This window comes from Giraffa tippelskirchi, chromosome 7, assembly GCF_054371585.1.
Source record: "Giraffa tippelskirchi isolate mGirTip1 chromosome 7, T2T-mGirTip1v1.2.pri, whole genome shotgun sequence".
Lineage (NCBI taxonomy): Eukaryota > Metazoa > Chordata > Mammalia > Artiodactyla > Giraffidae > Giraffa > Giraffa tippelskirchi.
This window is the reverse complement of record NC_137281.1, coordinates 4,132,977-4,152,761: the sequence shown is the minus strand read 5'-3', so window position 1 is coordinate 4,152,761 and position 19,785 is coordinate 4,132,977. Positions and strand designations below refer to the sequence as shown.

Below are 19,785 nucleotides of genomic sequence, written 5' to 3'. Positions count from 1 at the left end.
AAAAAATTTTTTTAAAGCATATTCTGAGCCAACAGTTCTAAAGTGTGGCCAAAGTGCCACATTTTTAGCAAGGTTATCTGAGTTAGTAATGTTGAAAATTCTGCTCGATGAATGACCATTTTGAACAGCAATTAAATAGAATAGTAAGGAAAGAAATCATACTTAAGTTTGAACTTTGTTGTACAGATTTTAACTGGTCTAATAGGATAGTAACCTTTCTTGTGGTCTGGGTTGGAAAAGAATTTCCAGACATGAGACAAAATGAGAGGGAAATAAAGTTTATTAGAATTGGAGGCGCTGTTAGAACAGCAGGCCAGCTCAAGGGAGAATGGATGTTGAACAGGGATCCTTAGTCCACTTTCATAGCCAGGATACAAGAAGTGGGAGATAAGGGTCTTGTGGATCATTTGCTGAATGGATGGGGCACATATACTGGTTGGGGGAAGAGTAAGAAAGATACTTTTTCATTATGGGGGAGGAGGGAGGACAGTTTATGCTGCTCAGGAGGACCTGAAATCCATCAGTAGTCACAACATGGGGGCGGGAAAGATGCTAAGGGCCTTGACTTTCCATTCCTGCATTCCAAACCCTCCTTGGTTTTCTCTACTTTTTTGTCCCTGGGTCACCACATACCTCCCTCTCTTTATTTTTAGGGCCAATTCTTTGGCCCCTGTTGATATCCTGTTCATGTCTAACTGTCTACTCATTTCACTTGTCACACATTTGGGAATCCAGTTTCAAGGGAAAAGGGGCGATGACCGCTCTGGCTTCTTCAGGCTGAGCAGGGGCACCTTGGGGCTCTGGGTTCCCTTTGCCTACTCTGTCCAGGTGCATTTATGGAGGGAGATGAGAGTACGTGGAATGATAAGGTGACATGTTTCACCATTGTCTAGGTGTTGGTCAGGGAATGTTCTTGTACGACCACTTGGAAATGTGTTGTATTTTAGAAGAAACAAACTTTACAAGAAAGTTAAAGGTACATGACCCAAAGATTAAGAGAAGTAGAAAAGCTCCTCAGGGGCTAGCCAGGAGAACCAGGCCCGGACATCGGTTCATGACGTTAGTGTTTCTCTAGGTACGAGAAGCAGCAAGAATTTGGGCTCATAAAATCTTTACCTGAAAACAGCTGACTATCGGAAGGTCTGTTCTTCTGGACTTTCCCAGAGGACAGAGTGCCTTATTTCTGATCTCTACTCTGAACTCCTTCGGGGGCTGTGGAAGGCCAGCAGCTTGCAGTAGTCATGATGTAATCTTTGTAGAGACAGCTGGCAGAGTCCAGTCAGCAGGGTCCCTTCATAGCCACATATTTGACCATGCTTTGGGGGCATTTCTTGGCCATTGTGTCCTGTGGCACTGGGAAGGATCATTCCCAGGTCTAGGGAAGGTCCATTGATAGGCCACTCAATGTGCTGTTTCTAGAGCAGACCTTGTGAGTAGCAAAATCTCTGGACCATATCTGTCTTACTAGCCTCTTGGTCCAGGAAAATATTCCCTCTGCTTGCTTCTTCCCATATCTAGAGTTACATTATTACAATCACTGATGTCATAGGGAACTGCATAGCAGCTTTTTATCACAGGCTCAGTCACACACCGAGCAACATAAGAAACAATCTTCTGAAACAAGCGACATAGAAAATAATATAGCTATAGCTAGAAGTTATTAGTAAGTTATTATTAAGTTATCAGTAAGGTCGTAAGTAAGAATGATAAGTCAAGAACTTTCATTAGGTAGAGCCCAGTGTACCCCAGGTCATCTGACTTGATTTGTTCAATGACTAAAGCCTGGTGTTAATCTCCTGGTTGGACATCATGGAGTATCTACTCTTTATCTGAAGATTGCTTACTGAGATTAGCTTTAGAAACAAACTTAGAGTGTCCTTTTTAATAACTTAATTGAATCTTTTAGAAATATAACCTAACAAGGAACTATCTCAGAAGTGAGTTTTAGTAAACACTAGACTTTAATTAACAAAACTAGAAACTTAGTTTAACAATGAACAAAAGTTAATATTCAGTGAAACACAATTTTTTCATTATGAGGACATTAACCCTGTAGCCAGGGAAGGGTTTAACCCATCAAATAAAAAGGAGGTTTGTCAGGGAGCCGTGGAAAGCCAGGCAGCCATCTTGGATTTCCCATAGCCCTGACTCTTTGATTTACAGCTATTGTTCACTCATTTTTAATTCCTCAATTTAGGAGCAGACTATGGCCATGTTTTAAAGACATCAGGATAGCAAAGTCCAACAGTGAGGGGTTATTTTTGTAGAAGAATCAGCTTTGTCTACATGTACCAGAATCTTCAATAATGCTTATTTACTTTACCAAAGTAACAAAAGATTTTAAAAATGAATATAAATCACTTAAAGGCAAAGAAATTCATAATGTCTTATTGAAAGCTGCAATCTAAGAAAACTTTCTTCTATTAATATAGAGATTAAATTTCAGTCTAGTAGTAGCAGACCAGATAAGAAACAAACAAAATTCGTTTATCAGTTAACCTTAGAAAAATCTTTTCCATACATCTTGAAGTAGCAGTATTCTGATTAAAGTGCAATTGACAGTGTAGCCTGGTCATTGTTGTGACTTGTAACACTTTAACAGGATAACTAGAATTATAGTTGACCACATTTTATTAGGGCATATCAGATCTATATGACCTCCACATAATTTTAGGATATCTCTATTAGTAACACCAACCATACAGCATAATCTGAGAAGACTTATCACCCCTTCAACCGTACTTCCCATGTAATTTAACATGGCCAATGAACCTAGGTAGTTTAATATCTCCCTGGGATGTCGGAGGGGCCCTCTGAAGCATTCCAAAGCCATCTAGAAGTCAAGTCATTTAGGAAGTTTTGTTGACAAACATCAAAAGGGATTATAACTTTCAGTCAGAAAATATCATATAAATCACTGGGAAACAATATATTCATTTAGCCAAAGTAACAAAGAAGATTTCAAAGGTAAACATAGAATAAATCACGTCAGAGGTCAAGAAACTTAAAATCCATTATCAAAGGCAGTTCAACATCTCAAGAAAACTTGTATTTACGCACAAAACTCTTCCTTCCCTTGGGGTCCACTTTCCATAAAACCTTCTTATCACTTTCTGTACCCATTACTTTGTTCTCCCATCCTGAAACAGCCACCGTAAGTCAGACCTACTTCCTTTTCCCTTCATAAAATGTAATTTCATTCCTCACAGCTTCTTTACTGAAAATACACATGCTACTTTCCTTAAGCAACCAAGAACTTAAGCATTCTATAGATTGCCGAACATAAATACAAGTGATAATTTCTAAAAAAAATTCTAGAGAACATCTCAGGATGGCATCAAACATTACTCACGAATAGTCCCAAACCCCTAGTTTCTCTGTAAGAGGACGTTAGTCCTCAGTAATGAATGTTTCAGAATCTTATTTTATTTTGAAATGACTCAGCTGTTCAATAAACTTCCATCACATAGTTTAACAGAGCCCTAGAAATTCAGGTTGCCACAATCTAGAGACTGTTTTAGACAGACATTTCTTAAGTTTAATTATTCTTAATAGAGTTTATCTGAAAGCTCATATCTCTTTTACATTTTCTTTGAAGTTATTTTTCTCCCCAAGAGGTACTTTCCTGGTGACAAACTTGTAACAGATATAACAATATAACAATATTGAACTTACAATAAACCTAGGCACAATGAAAATTCTATGCTTAATGACTCTTAGACATATCTATATTAGATTAGCAAACAAACATTAATACTAGATATTAAATATGGAATAATTCCCAGTTCACGTGAATCTGAAATTCATGTAGGTTAGTTTCTCTTGTAGTTAGAACTGTCTGTTTCTATGTGCTTACTTTTCTTTGGGTCAATTAAATTAGAACTCATTTACAACTTCAGCTATTATAAAAAATAAAAAAAAGGACGCACACTGAGACATACATACATCCAGACAGACAGAGAATTCATAGATTTCTGCCTGTTATTTAAAACATCTCTTTGCCCCTTTTTTTGTTTGTTTCTTTGGCTTGAAGTTCTCATTTGCCCAAGGCTGAGTGAGGTCTCAGGCAAAGTGGGCAGTGTATTTCAAGGACATGGAAAGGGTAAACTTCAAGCTTATCCCTAGGCAGGCCTTTTAACAAGCTAGTTGTTTTTAAATGCATATGCAAAAAGAACCGGTTGCCCAGTTTCCAATGGAAAGAAAATCTCATTTTAACCAGTTTTCTCCAGAGTCTAAAGAATATCAGGGCCATCCTGTGTCAAGAAATTATCTTTCCTTTCTGTAGTCTTAGTTGTATAGCTAAAATATAGACCAAACAGTGCTCAAACTGACTCTGACATCAGGGGCATTTCAGCTGATAAAAATCTTGGACTGTCCCTCTGGTGGGAAGTGAAGTCTTTGTCCCATGAGAAGAATCTGAAGGGTTAAGGGAATTTGCAGGAGTGGGGGAAGAGTGGTCCTTCCCAGCCCTGAGAAACAGGAGTAGTCAGAAGGGAATTCTTTAGGATGTTCAGGACAGGGCGGGGGGGCGGGCCTGGTTCCCTCCCCACGTGAGAGATAAGCTTAGCTAGAAATAACTGAATATCAGTAATGTTACTCTTATACCTTTTGGCAAATATTAACAAACAGTCATTAACTGGCAGAGCTTAAACTTTACTTCAGTTTATGTACTTCAGGTTTTAACTAATAAAACACAGACCAGATTCACTAAGACAACGCTAAGAAAAGGTGATAGAAGTTTCTGTAACTGTAAAGAATATTAAAGACGAGAAGAGTTTTAGTCACTCAGTCATGTCCAGTTCTTTGTGACCCCATGGACTCTAACTTGCCAGGTTCCTCTGTCTAAGTAATTCCCAAGCAGGAATACTGGGGTGGGTAGTCATGCCCTTCCACAGAAGTTCTTCAAAAAAACTAACTAAAAAGAAGAAGAAGAAGAAGAAAATTGATCAAGTCATGTTAATATTTTCATACATACATTCGAGTTCAGTTCAGTCGCTACGTCCTGACCGACTATTCGCGACCCCATTGACCACAGCACGCCAGACCTCCCTGTCCATCAGTTCAGTTCAGTTCAGTCGCTCAGTCGTGTCCGACTCTTTGAGACCCCATGAATTGCAGCACGCCAGGCCTCTCTGCCCATCACCAACTCCCGGAGTCTACCCAAACCCATGTCCATCGAGTCGGTGATGCCATCCAACCATCTCATCCTCTGTCGTCCCCTTCCCCTTCCACCCCCAATCCTACTCAGCATTAGGGTCTTTTCCAAAGAGTCAACCCTTCGCATGAGGTGCCCAAAGTATTGGAGTTTCAGCTTCAACATCAGGCCTTCCAATGAACACACAGGATTGATCTCTTTTAAGATGGATTGACTGGATCTCCTTGCAGTCCAAGGGACTCTCAAGAGTCTTCTCCAACACCACACTTCAAAAGCATCAATTCATTGGCTCTCAGCTTTCTTCACCGTCCAACTCTCACATCCATACATGACCACTGGAAAAACCATAGCCTTGACTAGACGGACTTTTGTTGACAAAGTAATGTCTCTGCTTTTAAATATGCTATCTAGGTTGGCCATAACCTTCCTTCCAAGGAGTAAGCGTGTTTTAATTTCATGGCTGCAGTAACCATCAGCAGTGATTCTGGAGCCCAAAAACATAAAGTCTGACACTGTTTCCACTGTTTCCCCATCTATTTCCCATGAAGTGATGGGATCAGATGCCATGATCTTAGTTTTCTGAACGTTGAGCTTTAAGCCAACTTTTTCACTCTCATCTTTCATTTTCATCAAGAGTCTCTTTAGTTCTTCCTCACTTTCTGCCATAAGGGTGGTGTCATCTGCATATCTGAGGTTATTGATATTTCTCCCAGAAATCTTGATTCCAGCTTGTGTTTCTTCCAGCCCAGCATTCCTCATGATGTACTCTGCATATAAGTTAAATAAGCAGGGTGACAATATACAGCCTTGACGTACTCCTTTTCCTATTTGGAACCAGTCTGTTGTTCCATGTCCAGTTCTAACTGTTGCTTCCTGACCTGCATACAGGTTTCTCAAGAGACAGGTCAGATGGGCTGGTATTCCCATCTCTTTCAGAATTGTCCACAGTTTATTGTGATCCACACAGTCAAAGGCTTTGGCATAGTCAATAAAGCAGAAATAGATGTTTTTCTGGAACTCTCTTGCTTTTTCGATGATCCAGCGGATGTTGGCAATTTGATCTCTGGTTCCTCTGCCTTTTCTAAAACCAGCTTGAACATCTGGAAGTTCACGGTTCACGTATTGCTGAAGCCTGGCTTGGAGAATTTTGAGCATTACTTTACTAGCATGTGAGATGAGCGCAACTGTGCGGTAGTTTGAGCATTCTTTGGCATTGCCTTTCTTTGGGATTGGAACAATCCCAGATAGCTTACAGATAGCTGGGAAGAGAAGAGAAGCGAAAAGCAAAGGAGAAAAGGAAAGATATTCCCATCTGAATGCAGAGTTCCAAAGAATAGCAAGGAGAGATAAGAAAGCTTTCCTCAGTGATCAGTGCAAAGAAATAGAGGAAAACAACAGATTGGGAAAGACTAGAGATCTCTTCAAGAAAATTAGATATACCAAAGGAACATTTCATGCAAAGATAGGCTCGATAAAGGACAGAAATGCTATGGACCTAACAGAAGCAGAAGATATTAAGAAGAGGTGGCAAGAATACACAGAAGAACTGTACAAAAAAGATCTTCACGACCCAGATAATCACGATGGTGTGATCACTCACCTAGAGCCAGACATCCTGGAATGTGAAGTCAAGTGGGCCTTAGAAAGCATCACTACGAACAAAGCTAGTGGAGGTGATGGAATTCCAGTTGAGCTATTTAAAATCCTCAAAGGTGATGCTGTGAAAGTGCTGCACTCGATATGCCAGCAAATTTGGAAAACTCAGTAGTGGCCAGAGGACTGGAAAAGGTCAGTTTTCATTCCAATCCCTGTCCATCACCAACTCCCAGAGCCTACTGAAACTCATCTCCACTCAGTACACACACACCCTCAAATGGGGCTATATACTCATTAAGAGGAAGAGAAAAAAAGTTTCATGTCAGTAAACTCAGGTAATTTTGAATGGATTAAAAATGTCCATAATGTTTGAGGATGATGTTGTTTATTTGCACTGAGCTGTATTTTAAATTTTAATACAGTTGAGCATAGATTAGGACTAATAAGATTCTTGTAAACATTTTGGAAAACACAAAACTGATGAGACTCTGTGATGTGAGCATGGAGTGTACTGGAAAAGATCCGACCTGGGCTTGGGATGAAAACCCCCACTTCTGAAATCCAGTATCTCTGCTGAACACACGTCAGTGTTCATTTTCCAGAGCACAAAGTAGGAAGACATGAAGTTACTCCGTTAATTGTGATAGTTGAGGTACATCCCTCACTTTTTCTTTCCAAGACACTTGTTGAAGGCAAATCAAAAAAAACAACATCAGAGCATGGGAATCTCACAGAAACACCTAAACCAGTGAACAGGAGGCATGGGGTAAGACGTACCTGGAAGAAAGCATTATCACTGCATGGGTATTTTGGCACTATTAAGGAAACTATGATCTGAATCTATCATTAAAAAATGTTAGTTTGGGGACTTCATGATGATCCAGTGACTAAGACCCTGAGCTCCCAATGCATGGAGCTCTGGTTCTTTCCTTGATCAGCAAACTAGATCCCACATGCTGTAGCTAAGAGTTTACACGTCACAACCAAAGAACCTGAAAACTACAAGGATGACTGAAGATCCTAACTGCCACAACGAAGACCCAGTGCAGCCAACTAAATAAATATTTTTACAGTGTGTTGTAAGCAAATTTCACTGCATATGTGCCCTCCCTAATCTGTAGCCTAATATAACATGTAAGTAGTTAGTCTCACTTATCAATATAGAGCAGTCTCTGCAACGTTTCTATCTCTGAAACTTTTCTGAAGAACTGTGGACCACTGAGTTCACTCTGTTTAGAAGGACAATCTGTAACTCCTGTTCTAAGGAGCTGAAGCTGCATCCACATGTAAACTCATCACGCCATTTCCCCTCCTTCCCTATGATCCTGACACCAGACCACATCCCAGTGGGAATGTCTGGTACCTGTGCCTCCCCGTGCTCATCTCGCACAAAGGGCATATAGTCAACAACTGAACGTCACTAATTCAAGCTGAGAATTCATCATGCTCTAGAGAAAGCCGGGATACAGACAATGGATAACAGGCTCTGGGATTCAACAGAGAAGTTAAAGAGCTGCTCTTTGCTATTATAAGAGCAAAAGGAGAAAATAAGTCGATAACAACAAACCCCCCAGGGAGAAAACTTAGAATCAGAGAAGTAAAGGTCTGCAGGTTCTCAGTCCAGGCATTTCAGGAGGAAAAGCAGACACATTCCCAGACCAGGGACAGGACATTTACCCGAGAAGCTGCCATTTCCTCCTCTTGCTGCTGCTCTGCGTCTTCTCGGGGGATGTTATGTCGCAAACTCACATCCACAGGTTGAGAAAATACCTTCAAAGGCATCCACACAGCCCTTTCACCTGCAACTGCTGCAGAGAAAATGAAGAAAAAAGGTTCTTGTTTCTCCAGCCCTTTTCTGAGCCTTTTCTTTGGGTTCCTCTGTTCCTGCAGGCGGCAATCAAGCCTAATCTGACATGCTAATCACATTTGTGTTTGGTGCTTACCTTGGGTGCATTCTCTTTGCAGACCACCCCTGAGAGTTCTCCTTTCTTTTTGCATTACAGAGAGCAGGTCACAGTACAATTCACGGGAGACAATGGTCCCGACTATGGGGCTAGCTGACACACATTATGAGGGTTTTTGAAACATGGCGGGTGAAGACCCTCATTTAGGAGCCCTGAGTTGCAGCCTCACACTCTGCACACCTGAGACCTCTCTGGAGCTGAGGATTAGGGTGGGAACTTCTAGAAACAAAGGAATTGGGCGGATTGCCTGGGGAGGGGCTCTCTCTAGGATGGGTGTGGCCCTCCACTGCCTCTGCCTGTGCCCTTGGGGGAGGGGTGGCGGGGAATGCATGCTCTGTGGGAATCACAAAGATGCCTTGCCTTTAGCATGCTAAGCCCGACTCTTTGCCTCCCCATGTGCAGTAGCCCACCTGGCTCCTGTCAGTGGGGAGTCTCTAGGGAAGAATCCTGGAATGGGTTGCCACGCCCTCCTCCAGGGGATCTCCCTCACCCAGGAATTAAACTCACATCTCTTAATGTCTCCTGCATTGCCAAGTGGTTCTTTATCACTAGTGCCACTTTGGACAGAACCACCTCAGCCAAGAAATCTACTTGGTCCTGTTAAGGCCACTAGATGTGGCTACTCTTTCAGTGTCGTCTGAGTGTTGTACCCAAGCATTGTGGGAAACAAACTCCCTCAGAAGGACAACCCAGATAGTGGAGTGCAGTTTATTACACTGGCGGGCACCAGGCAGAGTCTCCTGTTAGCCGAGGACCCCGGCCAGTTTTTGTGAAAGCCTTATGTACCCTAAGTGTATAAGGTTGCCTGAAACTAGTTTGAACAAAGGAAAAAGAGAGATACAATCAAAATTAATCCTGGATCATAAGCCTTAAGCCTAGGTAGTTAACAGTGGACAATTATCAATAGGCCTGTGGTCATACCCCAAAAAGCACAATAGAATGTATGATTCTATTCCATTACACAGATAATTAGGGTATTCTTTTAGGCAATGGAGAGCCCTGGGGTCTTCCTTGCACGGGCCTGGTTTTCCAGTTGATATGTCGTTTCCATAGATACTGGGCATATAGCTCAATGTCCACAGTCATTGACACAGATTCATCACTTTCCAATCTAGTATGTATCTAGGTGGGGAGAGAATGCATGATAGAATGTTAAGACAGCCTAGAAAATGATTTCCTCAAATACTTTATTGAAAGCACCTATACAACACTAGGGAGATGGAAATGGTAAACCACTCCAGTATTCTTGCCAGAAGAATCCCATGGACAGGGGAGCCTGGTAGGCTAAAGTCCATGCGGTCTCTGAGAGTCGGACCCGATTGAGCGACTTCACTTTCACTTTACACTTTCATACACTGGAGAAGGAAATGGCAACCCACTTCAGTGTTCTTGCCTGGAGAATCCCAGGGACGGGGGAGCCTGGTGGGCTGCTATCTATGCAGTTGCACAAAGTAAGTCATGACTGAAGCAATTTAGCAGCAGCAGGAGCATACAACACTTACTACATAAAAATCAAATTCTGAGATTCTGGTCACGAACTACAAGGCAAAAGTAAGTAGTGGAAATTTGATTTGAAGAGGAAGGTAGCACCATTTATATCACAGAACTCATAGAATTAGCACTAACTTAGAGGAAGCAGGCAGATTACATCAAGGGAGAAATAAAGTAGAATCATAATAAATCATCATGAAGTCTTCTTTCTAAACTCAGAAATTCCCATTTTCCCATAGAAATCAGGGATCTGAAATGCTATTATAAGAAGTAGAAGATTCCAAGAGACATTCTAGAAATGCAGGAAGCAAAACCCCGAGAGTAGATAAGGGATTCTGGAAAAAAGTTATCCTCACCCAACGTGGCCAAGTTCCTATAGGTCTCTAACATCACGTCCCTGTGTAATGCCCGTTGACCGAGGTCCAGGCATTCCCACTCCTCTGGAGTGAAATCTATGGTCACATCCTGGAACATCAGCTGTCCCTGAAATACAAAGTACAGATGCCATGTGACTGTGAGAAGACTTCCTAATGTGCCCAAAGACGACAACAGCAAGTTCACACAGAACTGGTTTCGATAAAGGGGAGGGTCTGGTGTTATAGTATACTCTGACTTTTACACGGTAATATTTTCACCATATTTCTAACCCAAGAAGAAATGAGCTATGGCCCACAAATCATTTCAGAAACTATTCTGACAGGAAGAGAAATGATAAAAGTATCAGATCAACAATGCCATATTTATTTTTGAGTGTCGTATTCGTATAACACAGGGTGAACTGCCTATTAAGGAAACAGGTAATATTTTTAAAAAGCATACTCTGATCCAAGAGTTCTCGAGTGGAACAAATGTGCAATTTATTTTCCAACCTTATTTTTTCTTCTTAGTATTTTTAACAAGCTTCTTTTAACTAGCAATGTTGAAATTCTGCTTCATGAATGACCATTTTGAACAGTAAGGAAATACAATACTAAGGTAAGCATTCATACTTAGTTTTGAACTTCAAGTGTTTTACAAATTTTACAGATCTACTAGGATAGCATCCTCTGCAGCAACAATCATTCTACCTATTTAGAATATACTGTATATCTTTCTTAGAGTTTTTACAGAGTATTGGATGTGAAACAGAGATAATTTAAAATCAATAATGTTGTTGCTCCACCTTTTAGCAAATATATTTAGCAAACATTCCCTAAATAGCTTAAATTTACTTCACTTTATGTACTCTAGACTTTAACCAATTAAACACAGACAAATACATAGGGACAACTCTAATGAAAATTCATAGAAGTTTCTCTAATTGTGAAGAATACAAAAAACAAGAAAATTAATTGATCAAATCATATGAACATTTTCATGCATATATATATTAAAATGGAACTATATATTCATTTCATAAAATGAAACAATCTAAGGCCATGGAAAATATGTAAGAACAATTTTCAAAGGTGAGAATAAAGAAAAATATTCCTGAAATGATGATGTCTTTAATATATACCCTAGGGTTTGCTTGCACATACACATGCACCTAAACACACATAAGGTAAAAGCAACCTTCTGTGAATAACACATCTTTTGGAAAAAACATTTTTAATCTACCTTTTTTTTTAAACTTGAGTATTTTAGCATTTATGGTAAAACAACTATTTCTAATTGTGTTCTAAGTACATGAATGTGTTCTAAACCATGTCCAACTCTTTCTGACCCCATGGGCTGGAGCCCTCCAGGCTCCTCCATCCATGGGATTTCCCAGGCAAGAATACTGGAGTGGGTTGCCATTTCTTTCTCCAGGTGACCTTCCTAACCCAGGGGTCAAACCCAGGTCTCCTGCACTGGCAGGCAGATTCTTTACCGCTGAGCCAACTGGGTTCACTGAAAACAATTTTTCCTCTTTAGTAACAGTAATTAAAAACACAATATGAGAAACAGTCTACATTTTGTTAGCAAATATACCATGACACCTATTTAGAACACATTTCCAGACCTATGTGAAGAAAGTATAAAACTTTACTTAAGGATATAAAGTCTGAAAATCAAACTTTTACTTGGAAGTGTAATGACATAAAGACTTCAGTGACTGCAAATTCAGAACAATTCAAACCCAAAACAAACAAGGATATGTCAAATGTAAGTCTCAGCTGTATCTAGGAAAGCTAACATAATTTTGAATATAAAAAACAAAAAAGCCTAATTAAAGTCAAATGACAGTTGAAGCTATCACTGTAGAGACTAGTTGAAATTTTAAAATAACTGAAGCAAAATAGCTACAAGGTAGCCAAAAAAGCTCACCAAAAGAGAGACTTGGACATTGTTTTGAACAATAAAAGAGTAGGATGCAACGCAACATAATATTTTGTAATCATGCAACAGGTGAGGTATTCCAAAGCAACATCTAAAATCAGAGGGGGAAAAAATATCACAGGGCATAAAGGAAAGATTTGGGTTTCAGCGTTGTGTAATAAAGAATTTACGGACTTGCCTGTGGTCCAGTGGTGAGAAATCTGCCTGTCAATTCAGAGACATGGGTTCCATCCCTGGTCAGGGAAGATCCCAATGCCTTGAAAGAACTGAGCTATTGTGCCACAACTACTGAAGCCCACTTGCTCCAGAGCCTGCCAGTTATTAAGGCAATCACTGAACCCCTGCCTTAGAGCCAGAGCTCCACAACAAGTCTCCTCCTAATCACAACAGAGAAAGCCCAAGACCATCAGCAAAATCCCAGCAGAGCCAAAACTAAACAAATATTAGAATTTAAAAAGAAAAAGAGAATTTAGCAGGCTTTGGTCCACAGGTTCTGGAAGTTTGCTTTTACTCTTGGAAGCTAAGTTATTTCACTCTTGGAATTTCCTTAGTGACTGCAGTGGCTTTATTACTCTCCGTGGGCCCTCATAATTTATGCTAACAAGATGACTTATGTGGGCCCCTAGTTTAATAAGGGGTGACTCAGGTTGTGAGGCTGGTCATTTCACAAAGACCAACGAAGTGACTAGAGGTATGGGGCTTTGAGCCAGGTGGGCTTATTAGCCCAACCTCTAAGGAGGGAAGAATGCTGGAGCTGTTATCAACCATGCCTATGTAGCTAAACGTCAATAAAAACTCGGGACTTAAAAGCTTGAGGGAGCTTCTTTGGCTGGCAATACTCTGTTTTCTATCACACCGATAGGCCAGGAGGGAAATGGGTCCCTTCGGATGATGACTATGGGTCAGTTGAAACAAACCCGTTCAGAAGTTAAGAAGCTTATCAAGTCCAAAGAAACAGCATTTCAGGAAAGAGAGACAGAACAAACAAACAAAAGGACTATGCCTCTTACCTCGGAACGAGTCATTTCTGACTCCTTGCTTTTCTCTTCCTTTGGGCTTCCTTCTCCCGGAAGATCAGTCTTGGGAAGTGACCCCTGAATGTTGAAAATAGGCTGTTCAATACTTAGAGAAACACACCGAGGACCCTGTAACACAGCCCAACACAGAGGGAGGATCTCAACAGCTACAAAACACAATCCTCTATGGCCACCGACACAACAGGGATTCTTGAACACAGATTCAAACGAGGTGTTTCCAGTTTTATTTTTCAGAACTTGCGGTCCTTCCTCTGAAAACCACACGTTCTAGGCTGACCCTCCCCTTCAAACCATAGGCGAGACCCTGACCAAACTCCATACACAATAGAGCCTCCTTCACCTCTTCGTGGATCAGGGACCTAGGGGTTGGGTAATGCAGGACTTTAAGGAGCTGTCTCTACAAGTTAGAAGGCAGAACTGCCAGAGAAGGAGATGGACTCTAGAACGATGTTAACAGGAGGCGGACGTGGGTCCCAGGGACCCGGCAGCTAAGCTAACGGACTTCAGAACTTCTCACGGCGATGCGAGCACACACTGGGGACGGGGAAATGGGGACGGTAGTTTGAACGTCCACAGAGACCCTGAAACCCACGTGTGAAGGACAACAGGCTGTGGGACTACGAAATCCAGGTTGTAGACAAACAAACCTACAAACAAACTCACCAGAACTCTCTGCCGCTCATTTAAACTCAATTCCGGGTCTTCATGATACTGCGCAGGCGCGGGCGGAAGAGCTGGTACAGAGGAAGGTGAGCGCGCTACGCCGCGTCGATCGAAAGGCGACGTCAGGGCAGAGGGTGGGACGAGGCCGGAAACGCAGGTACGAAGGGGCGGGGCCGGTGGGGACGAAGCCTTGCCTCCCCTCACCGCCGTCCCTGTCAGTTTTGGATCTGTTGGTTCTTCTGTCCAACTGTGCTTACTTTCTCTGCCTTTTTTTTTTAAATACAAAAAATTCCTTTATTTTTATAAAAATACTGTTAAAGACAAAAATTTCAAGTCCCTTTAACTGTTTTTATTGCTTTCAAATTACTGTCTTAAATTTGTGGAATATATCCAATCTATGTATCTATCTATCTATAAACTCTGTACCTTAACACATATATTAATTAGGACTCTCAGCATCACTATTGCTAATTAGAATGATTTTGGCCCTGTTAAGAATGAACCTTCTATTCATTCTGTCCTCAAGGTTTTTTTGTTTGTTTTCTTTTCATTTTGTTTTTTTAGCAGTTTATTTTTTTATTTATTTATTTTTAATTTTTTACTTTACAATATTGTGTTGGTTTTGTCATACATTGACATGAATCCCCCATGGGTGTACATGTGTTCCCCATTCTGAACCCCCTCCCAGCTCCCTCCTCATCCGATCCCTCTGGGTCATCCCACTGCACCAGCCCTGAGCACCCTGTATCATGCATCAAATCTGGACTGGCGATTCTTTTTACATATGATAATTTACATGTTTCAATGCCATTCTCACATATCATCCCACTCTCGCCCTCTCCCACTGAGTCCAAAAGATTGTTCTATACATCTGTGTCTCTTTTGGTGTCTCACATACAGGGTTATCATTACCGTCTTTCTAAATTCCATATATACGTGTTAGTATACTGTATTGGTGTTTTTCTTTCTGCCTTACTTCATTCTGTATAATAGGCTCCAGTTTCATCCACCTCATTACAATTAATTCAAATGTATTCTTTTCAATGGCTGAGTAATATTCCATTCTGTATATGTACCACACCTTTCTTATCCATTCCTCTGCTGATGGATATCTAGGTGGCTTCCATGTCCTCGCTATTAGAAACAGTGCTGCGATGAACATTGGGGTACACGTGTCTCTTTGAATTCTGGTTTCCTCAGTGTGTATGCCCAGCAGTGTAATTGCTGAGTCATATGGCAGTTCGATTTTCAGTTATTTAAGGAATCCAAACAGTCCATCCTAAAGGAAATCAGTCCTGAATATTCATTGGAAGGACTGATGTTGAAGTTGAAACTTCAATACTTTGGGCACCTAATTCGAAGAGCTGACTCATTTGAAAAGACCCTGATGCTGGGAAAGATTGAGGGCAGGAGGAGAAGGGAACGATGGAGGATGAGATGGTTGGATGGCATCACCGACTCGATGGACAGGGGTTTGGGTGGACTCTGGGAGTTGGTGATGGACAGGGAGGCCTCCGCGTGCTGCTGTTCATGGGGTCGACTGAGTGACTGAACTGAACTGAACCTGTGTATCAACAGATTCTGTCAGGAATAATGGTATGTCATTTCTGTGGTTATGTTATAAACGACAATGCGGGTTCGGGTCTCCCTCTTTCTTTCTGGACTCAGTTCCTAAAAGAAAAGCCAGCTGCCCTGTTGTAAGCAGGTCTCTGGTTACGATTACTGAGGTTTCCTCTCAACGGATCATCTGAGTGATTCAGTTCAGTTCAGTCGCTCAGTCATGTCCAACTCTTTGGAACCCCACGCACAGCAGCTCTCAAGGCCTCCCTGTCCATCGCCAACTCCTGGGGTTGACTCAAACTCATCTTCATTGAGTCAGTGATGCCATCTACTCATCTCATCCTTTGTTGTCCTCTTCTGCTCCTGTGTTCAACCTTTTCTAGTATCAGAGTCTTTTCCAATGTCACTTCTTTGCATCAGGTGGCCAAAATATTAGAGTTTCAGCTTCAGCATCAGTCCCTCCAATGAATATTCACGACTGCTTTCCTTTAGGATGGACTGGTTGGATCTCTTTGATGGCAAAGGGACTCTGAGAGTCTTCTCCAACAACATAGTTAAAAGGCATCAATCCTTCGGCACTCAGCTTTATTTAGAGTCCAAATCTCACATCCATACATGACTACTAGAAAAACAATACCTTTGATTACATGGACCTTTGTTGGCCAAGTAATATCTCTGCTTTTTAATATGCTGTCTAGGATGGTCATAACTTTTCTTCCAAGGAATAAACGTCTTTAAATTACATGGCTGTAGCCACCATCTACAGTGATTTTGGAACCCCAAAAAATAAAGTCTGTCACTGTTTCCATTGTTTCCCATCTATTTGCCATGAAGTGTTCGGACCAGATGTCATGATCTTAGTTTTCTGAATATTGAGTTTTAAGCCAACTTTTTCACTCTCCTCTTTCCGTTTCATCAAGATGCTCTTTAGCTCTTCTTCGCTTTCTGCCCTAAGGGTCATGTCATCTGCATATCTGAGATTATTCCTATTTCTCCCAGCAATCCTGATTCCAGCTTGTGCTTCCTCCAGTCCAGCATTTCTCATGAGGTACTCTGCATAGGAGTTAAATAAGCAGGGTGACCCAGGCTTAAGGTGGGGCCAAGAGCAGTGCCAATAATAGGACCACACAAGAGCTTGCTGGAGCCTGAAAGGGACACACAGAGCAGACCCCGAGGGGAACATTATGAGAGGAGCGACATTCGGTGGCGTCTCTCCCCGGGGGTGTGCTCCAGTCCCACAGTCCCGCACCACAGATCAGAAATACAGCTACGAAACAGATCTGGGGCTCTATTCCACCAACCAGGGAGCAGGCATCACCACAGAGAGAGCAGTGAAAACCACAGAGCAATGGGGAATTTCCCCTCAATATCCAGGCCTGGCTCTGGTCATAGGAACGCAATCAAAGCCCAGATCCACGGGATAAGGGCGCAAACTTCTGGACCAACATCACCCACCAAGTTGCAGACACCAGAAGGAAGACTAACCAGGTTCCCGTAGCCTTCAAAACAGAGGTCACAGACAGAAAACTGGAAAGAATCAGATGGCAAAGCTATAGGTTGTATAGAGAGAAGCAACATCAAACCCTACAAGAAGCACTAAATGAAGAGGAGATAGGCAGTCTAATGATTACTTCTTGCTTTTAGTCGCCTTAAGTGGAGACACCAGACGTTTTTCACAAATCCTAGGCGCCTGATAATTCTTTAATCCACTTCTTTTCACACATGTTTCTGAGAATGTTCAATTAGATGTTGCAATCTAAAAATCATAAATGATAGTGACAGAAAAGTAATCAGAAAGTGAGGACACATAAGATCGTGTCTGAGGAAGTGGATTACAAATAAGATAAACCTAATAAAGTGCTAGTTCTTAAGAAATTAAATAAGAAGAGAGTCTTTCAAAAATATGGTTGAAATATAGGGAAGTTTACTCATAACTCTGTGGAGACCAAAGTCGGATGGAAATCAATAGAATGTGGAAGACTGGAGATCTCTTCAAGAAAATTGATATACCAAGGGAATTTTTCATACAAAGATGGGCACAATAAAGGACAGAAATGGTATGGACCTAACAGAAGTGGAAAATATTAAAAAAGGCAGAAAAATACAACAGAAGAGTTATATTAAAAAAGATCTTAATGACCAATATAACCAAGATGGTATGAACGCTTACCTAGAGACAGACATCTTGAGGTCTGAAGTCAAGTCGGCCATAGAAAGGATCATTATGCATAAAGCTAGTGGAGGTGATAGAATTCCAGTTGAGCTGTTTCAAGTCCTAAAAGATGATGTTGCTAATGTGCTGCACTCAATATGTCAGCTAATTTGGAGAACTCAGCAGGGGCCACAAGACTGGAAAAGGTTAGTTTTCATTCCAATCCCAAAGAAAAGCAATGCCAAAGAAAGATGAAAGTATTACACAATTGCACTCATTTCACGTACTACCAAATTAGGGTTCAAAATTCTCCAAGCGTGGCTTCAACTGTATGTGAAACCAGAACTTCTAGATGTTCAAGCTGGATTTAGAAAAGTCAGAGGAACCAGAGATTAAATTGCCAGCATCCGTTGAATCATAGAAAAAGCAAGAGAGTTCCAGAAAAACATCTACTTATGCTTTATTGACTATGCCACCGCCTTTGATGGTGTGGATCAAAGCAAAGTGTGGACAATTCGTAATGAGATGGGAATACCAGACCACCTCACCCGTCTCCTGAGAAATCTGTAAGCAAGTCAAGAAGAAACAGTACCGGACATGGAACAACAAGAAACTTTAAAGGGACTGTCATACAGTTACTCAAAATGGGCACAGTTTTCCTAGGACCCCCAAGAAATGGAGGAGCAACCAATGAATGTAGTTTGTCACAAGGCAAGAGAAGACTTTAGGTTCACACTGTGATGAAGTAAAGTAATCACTGGAGATGAATTTATGAATGATTTAAGAGACAGAATGGGGCAGGTGATACATTTCTATGACAGCAGTGGACAGAAAACCAGATTTCCCAAAATGATTTCCAGTGAAGATGATCTTCCAAAACCACCTGACGAAGCATGACTTCCTCACAGCTCCTTGGACCTGTCATGAGTCATCATCTCCATCCATTCATACCTACCTGGGTATATGGCAGTTGTCTCTATTCTCCTTATACTCCTGGCATCCTTCAATTGCTCCAGAAAGGTGATCAGGTCCAGCTTAGTGACCACAAGACCTGTTCATCAGAGAAAGGAATATTTGTGTTGTCATAGTATCATCAGTGTCCAATCCAATATGTATTCAGTTGAAACAAGAACACATGGGAGAATATTAATACAGCCTGGGAAATGATTTCCCCAAATTCTTCTTTCAAATCACCTATATAACACTAACAAACACATAACATCAGATCCTGAGATATTGGTCAAGTACTACAAAGGCAAATAAGTGTGTAACTGTGAAATTAAGAAAAGGTGCAACTATTGAACTACAGAGCTTACATGATTACCACTAACCTAGAATGAAGTGATAGCTTACAATGAAGGGTGTCAGATTCATGATCTCCAAACAAGAAGATTCAACTTCAGGATCAGGGACCAGACTTGATCACTCAAGAGCTTTTGTGGAGCAGAGTTTTATTAAAGTGAAATAGGGACAGAGAAGCTTCTGACATAGACATCAGAAGGGGGTGGAGAGTGCCCCCCTTGCTACTCTAATCAAGGGAGCTATATACTTTTTTAATCAGTAATTACAATAAATCAAAAGAATGATTTAAGGTTGTAAAAATGTTACCAGACCCACTCCTACAATTTATGTTTGAGGATAATAGGATTCGAACTTAACAATAGAAAGATCCTAGCAGATCCAGACCCCTTTATTGGCTATGCCAAAGCCTTTGACCATGTGGATCACAACAAACTGTGGAAAATTCTTCAGGAGATGGGAATACCAGTCCATTTCACCTGTCTCGTGAGAAATCTGTATACACGTCAAGAAACAACAGTTAGAACTGCACATGGGACAACAGACTGTTTCCAAATCGGGAAAGGA

The 19,785-nt window shown here is 41.2% G+C and overlaps 1 protein-coding gene across 1 annotated transcript in view; it reads right to left on the bottom strand.

Moving 5' to 3' along the window:
- The window catches only part of LOC145515075 (uncharacterized), an 82,998-nt gene that overhangs the window by 42,347 nt on the left and 20,866 nt on the right, over window positions 1–19,785 (bottom strand). Inside the window, 5 exon segments of the mRNA XM_081514530.1 lie at window positions 8,429–8,559; window positions 10,563–10,689; window positions 13,518–13,601; window positions 14,208–14,473; window positions 18,875–18,970. Coding sequence (XP_081370656.1) covers window positions 8,429–8,559; window positions 10,563–10,689; window positions 13,518–13,601; window positions 14,208–14,473; window positions 18,875–18,970 — 704 coding nt within the window.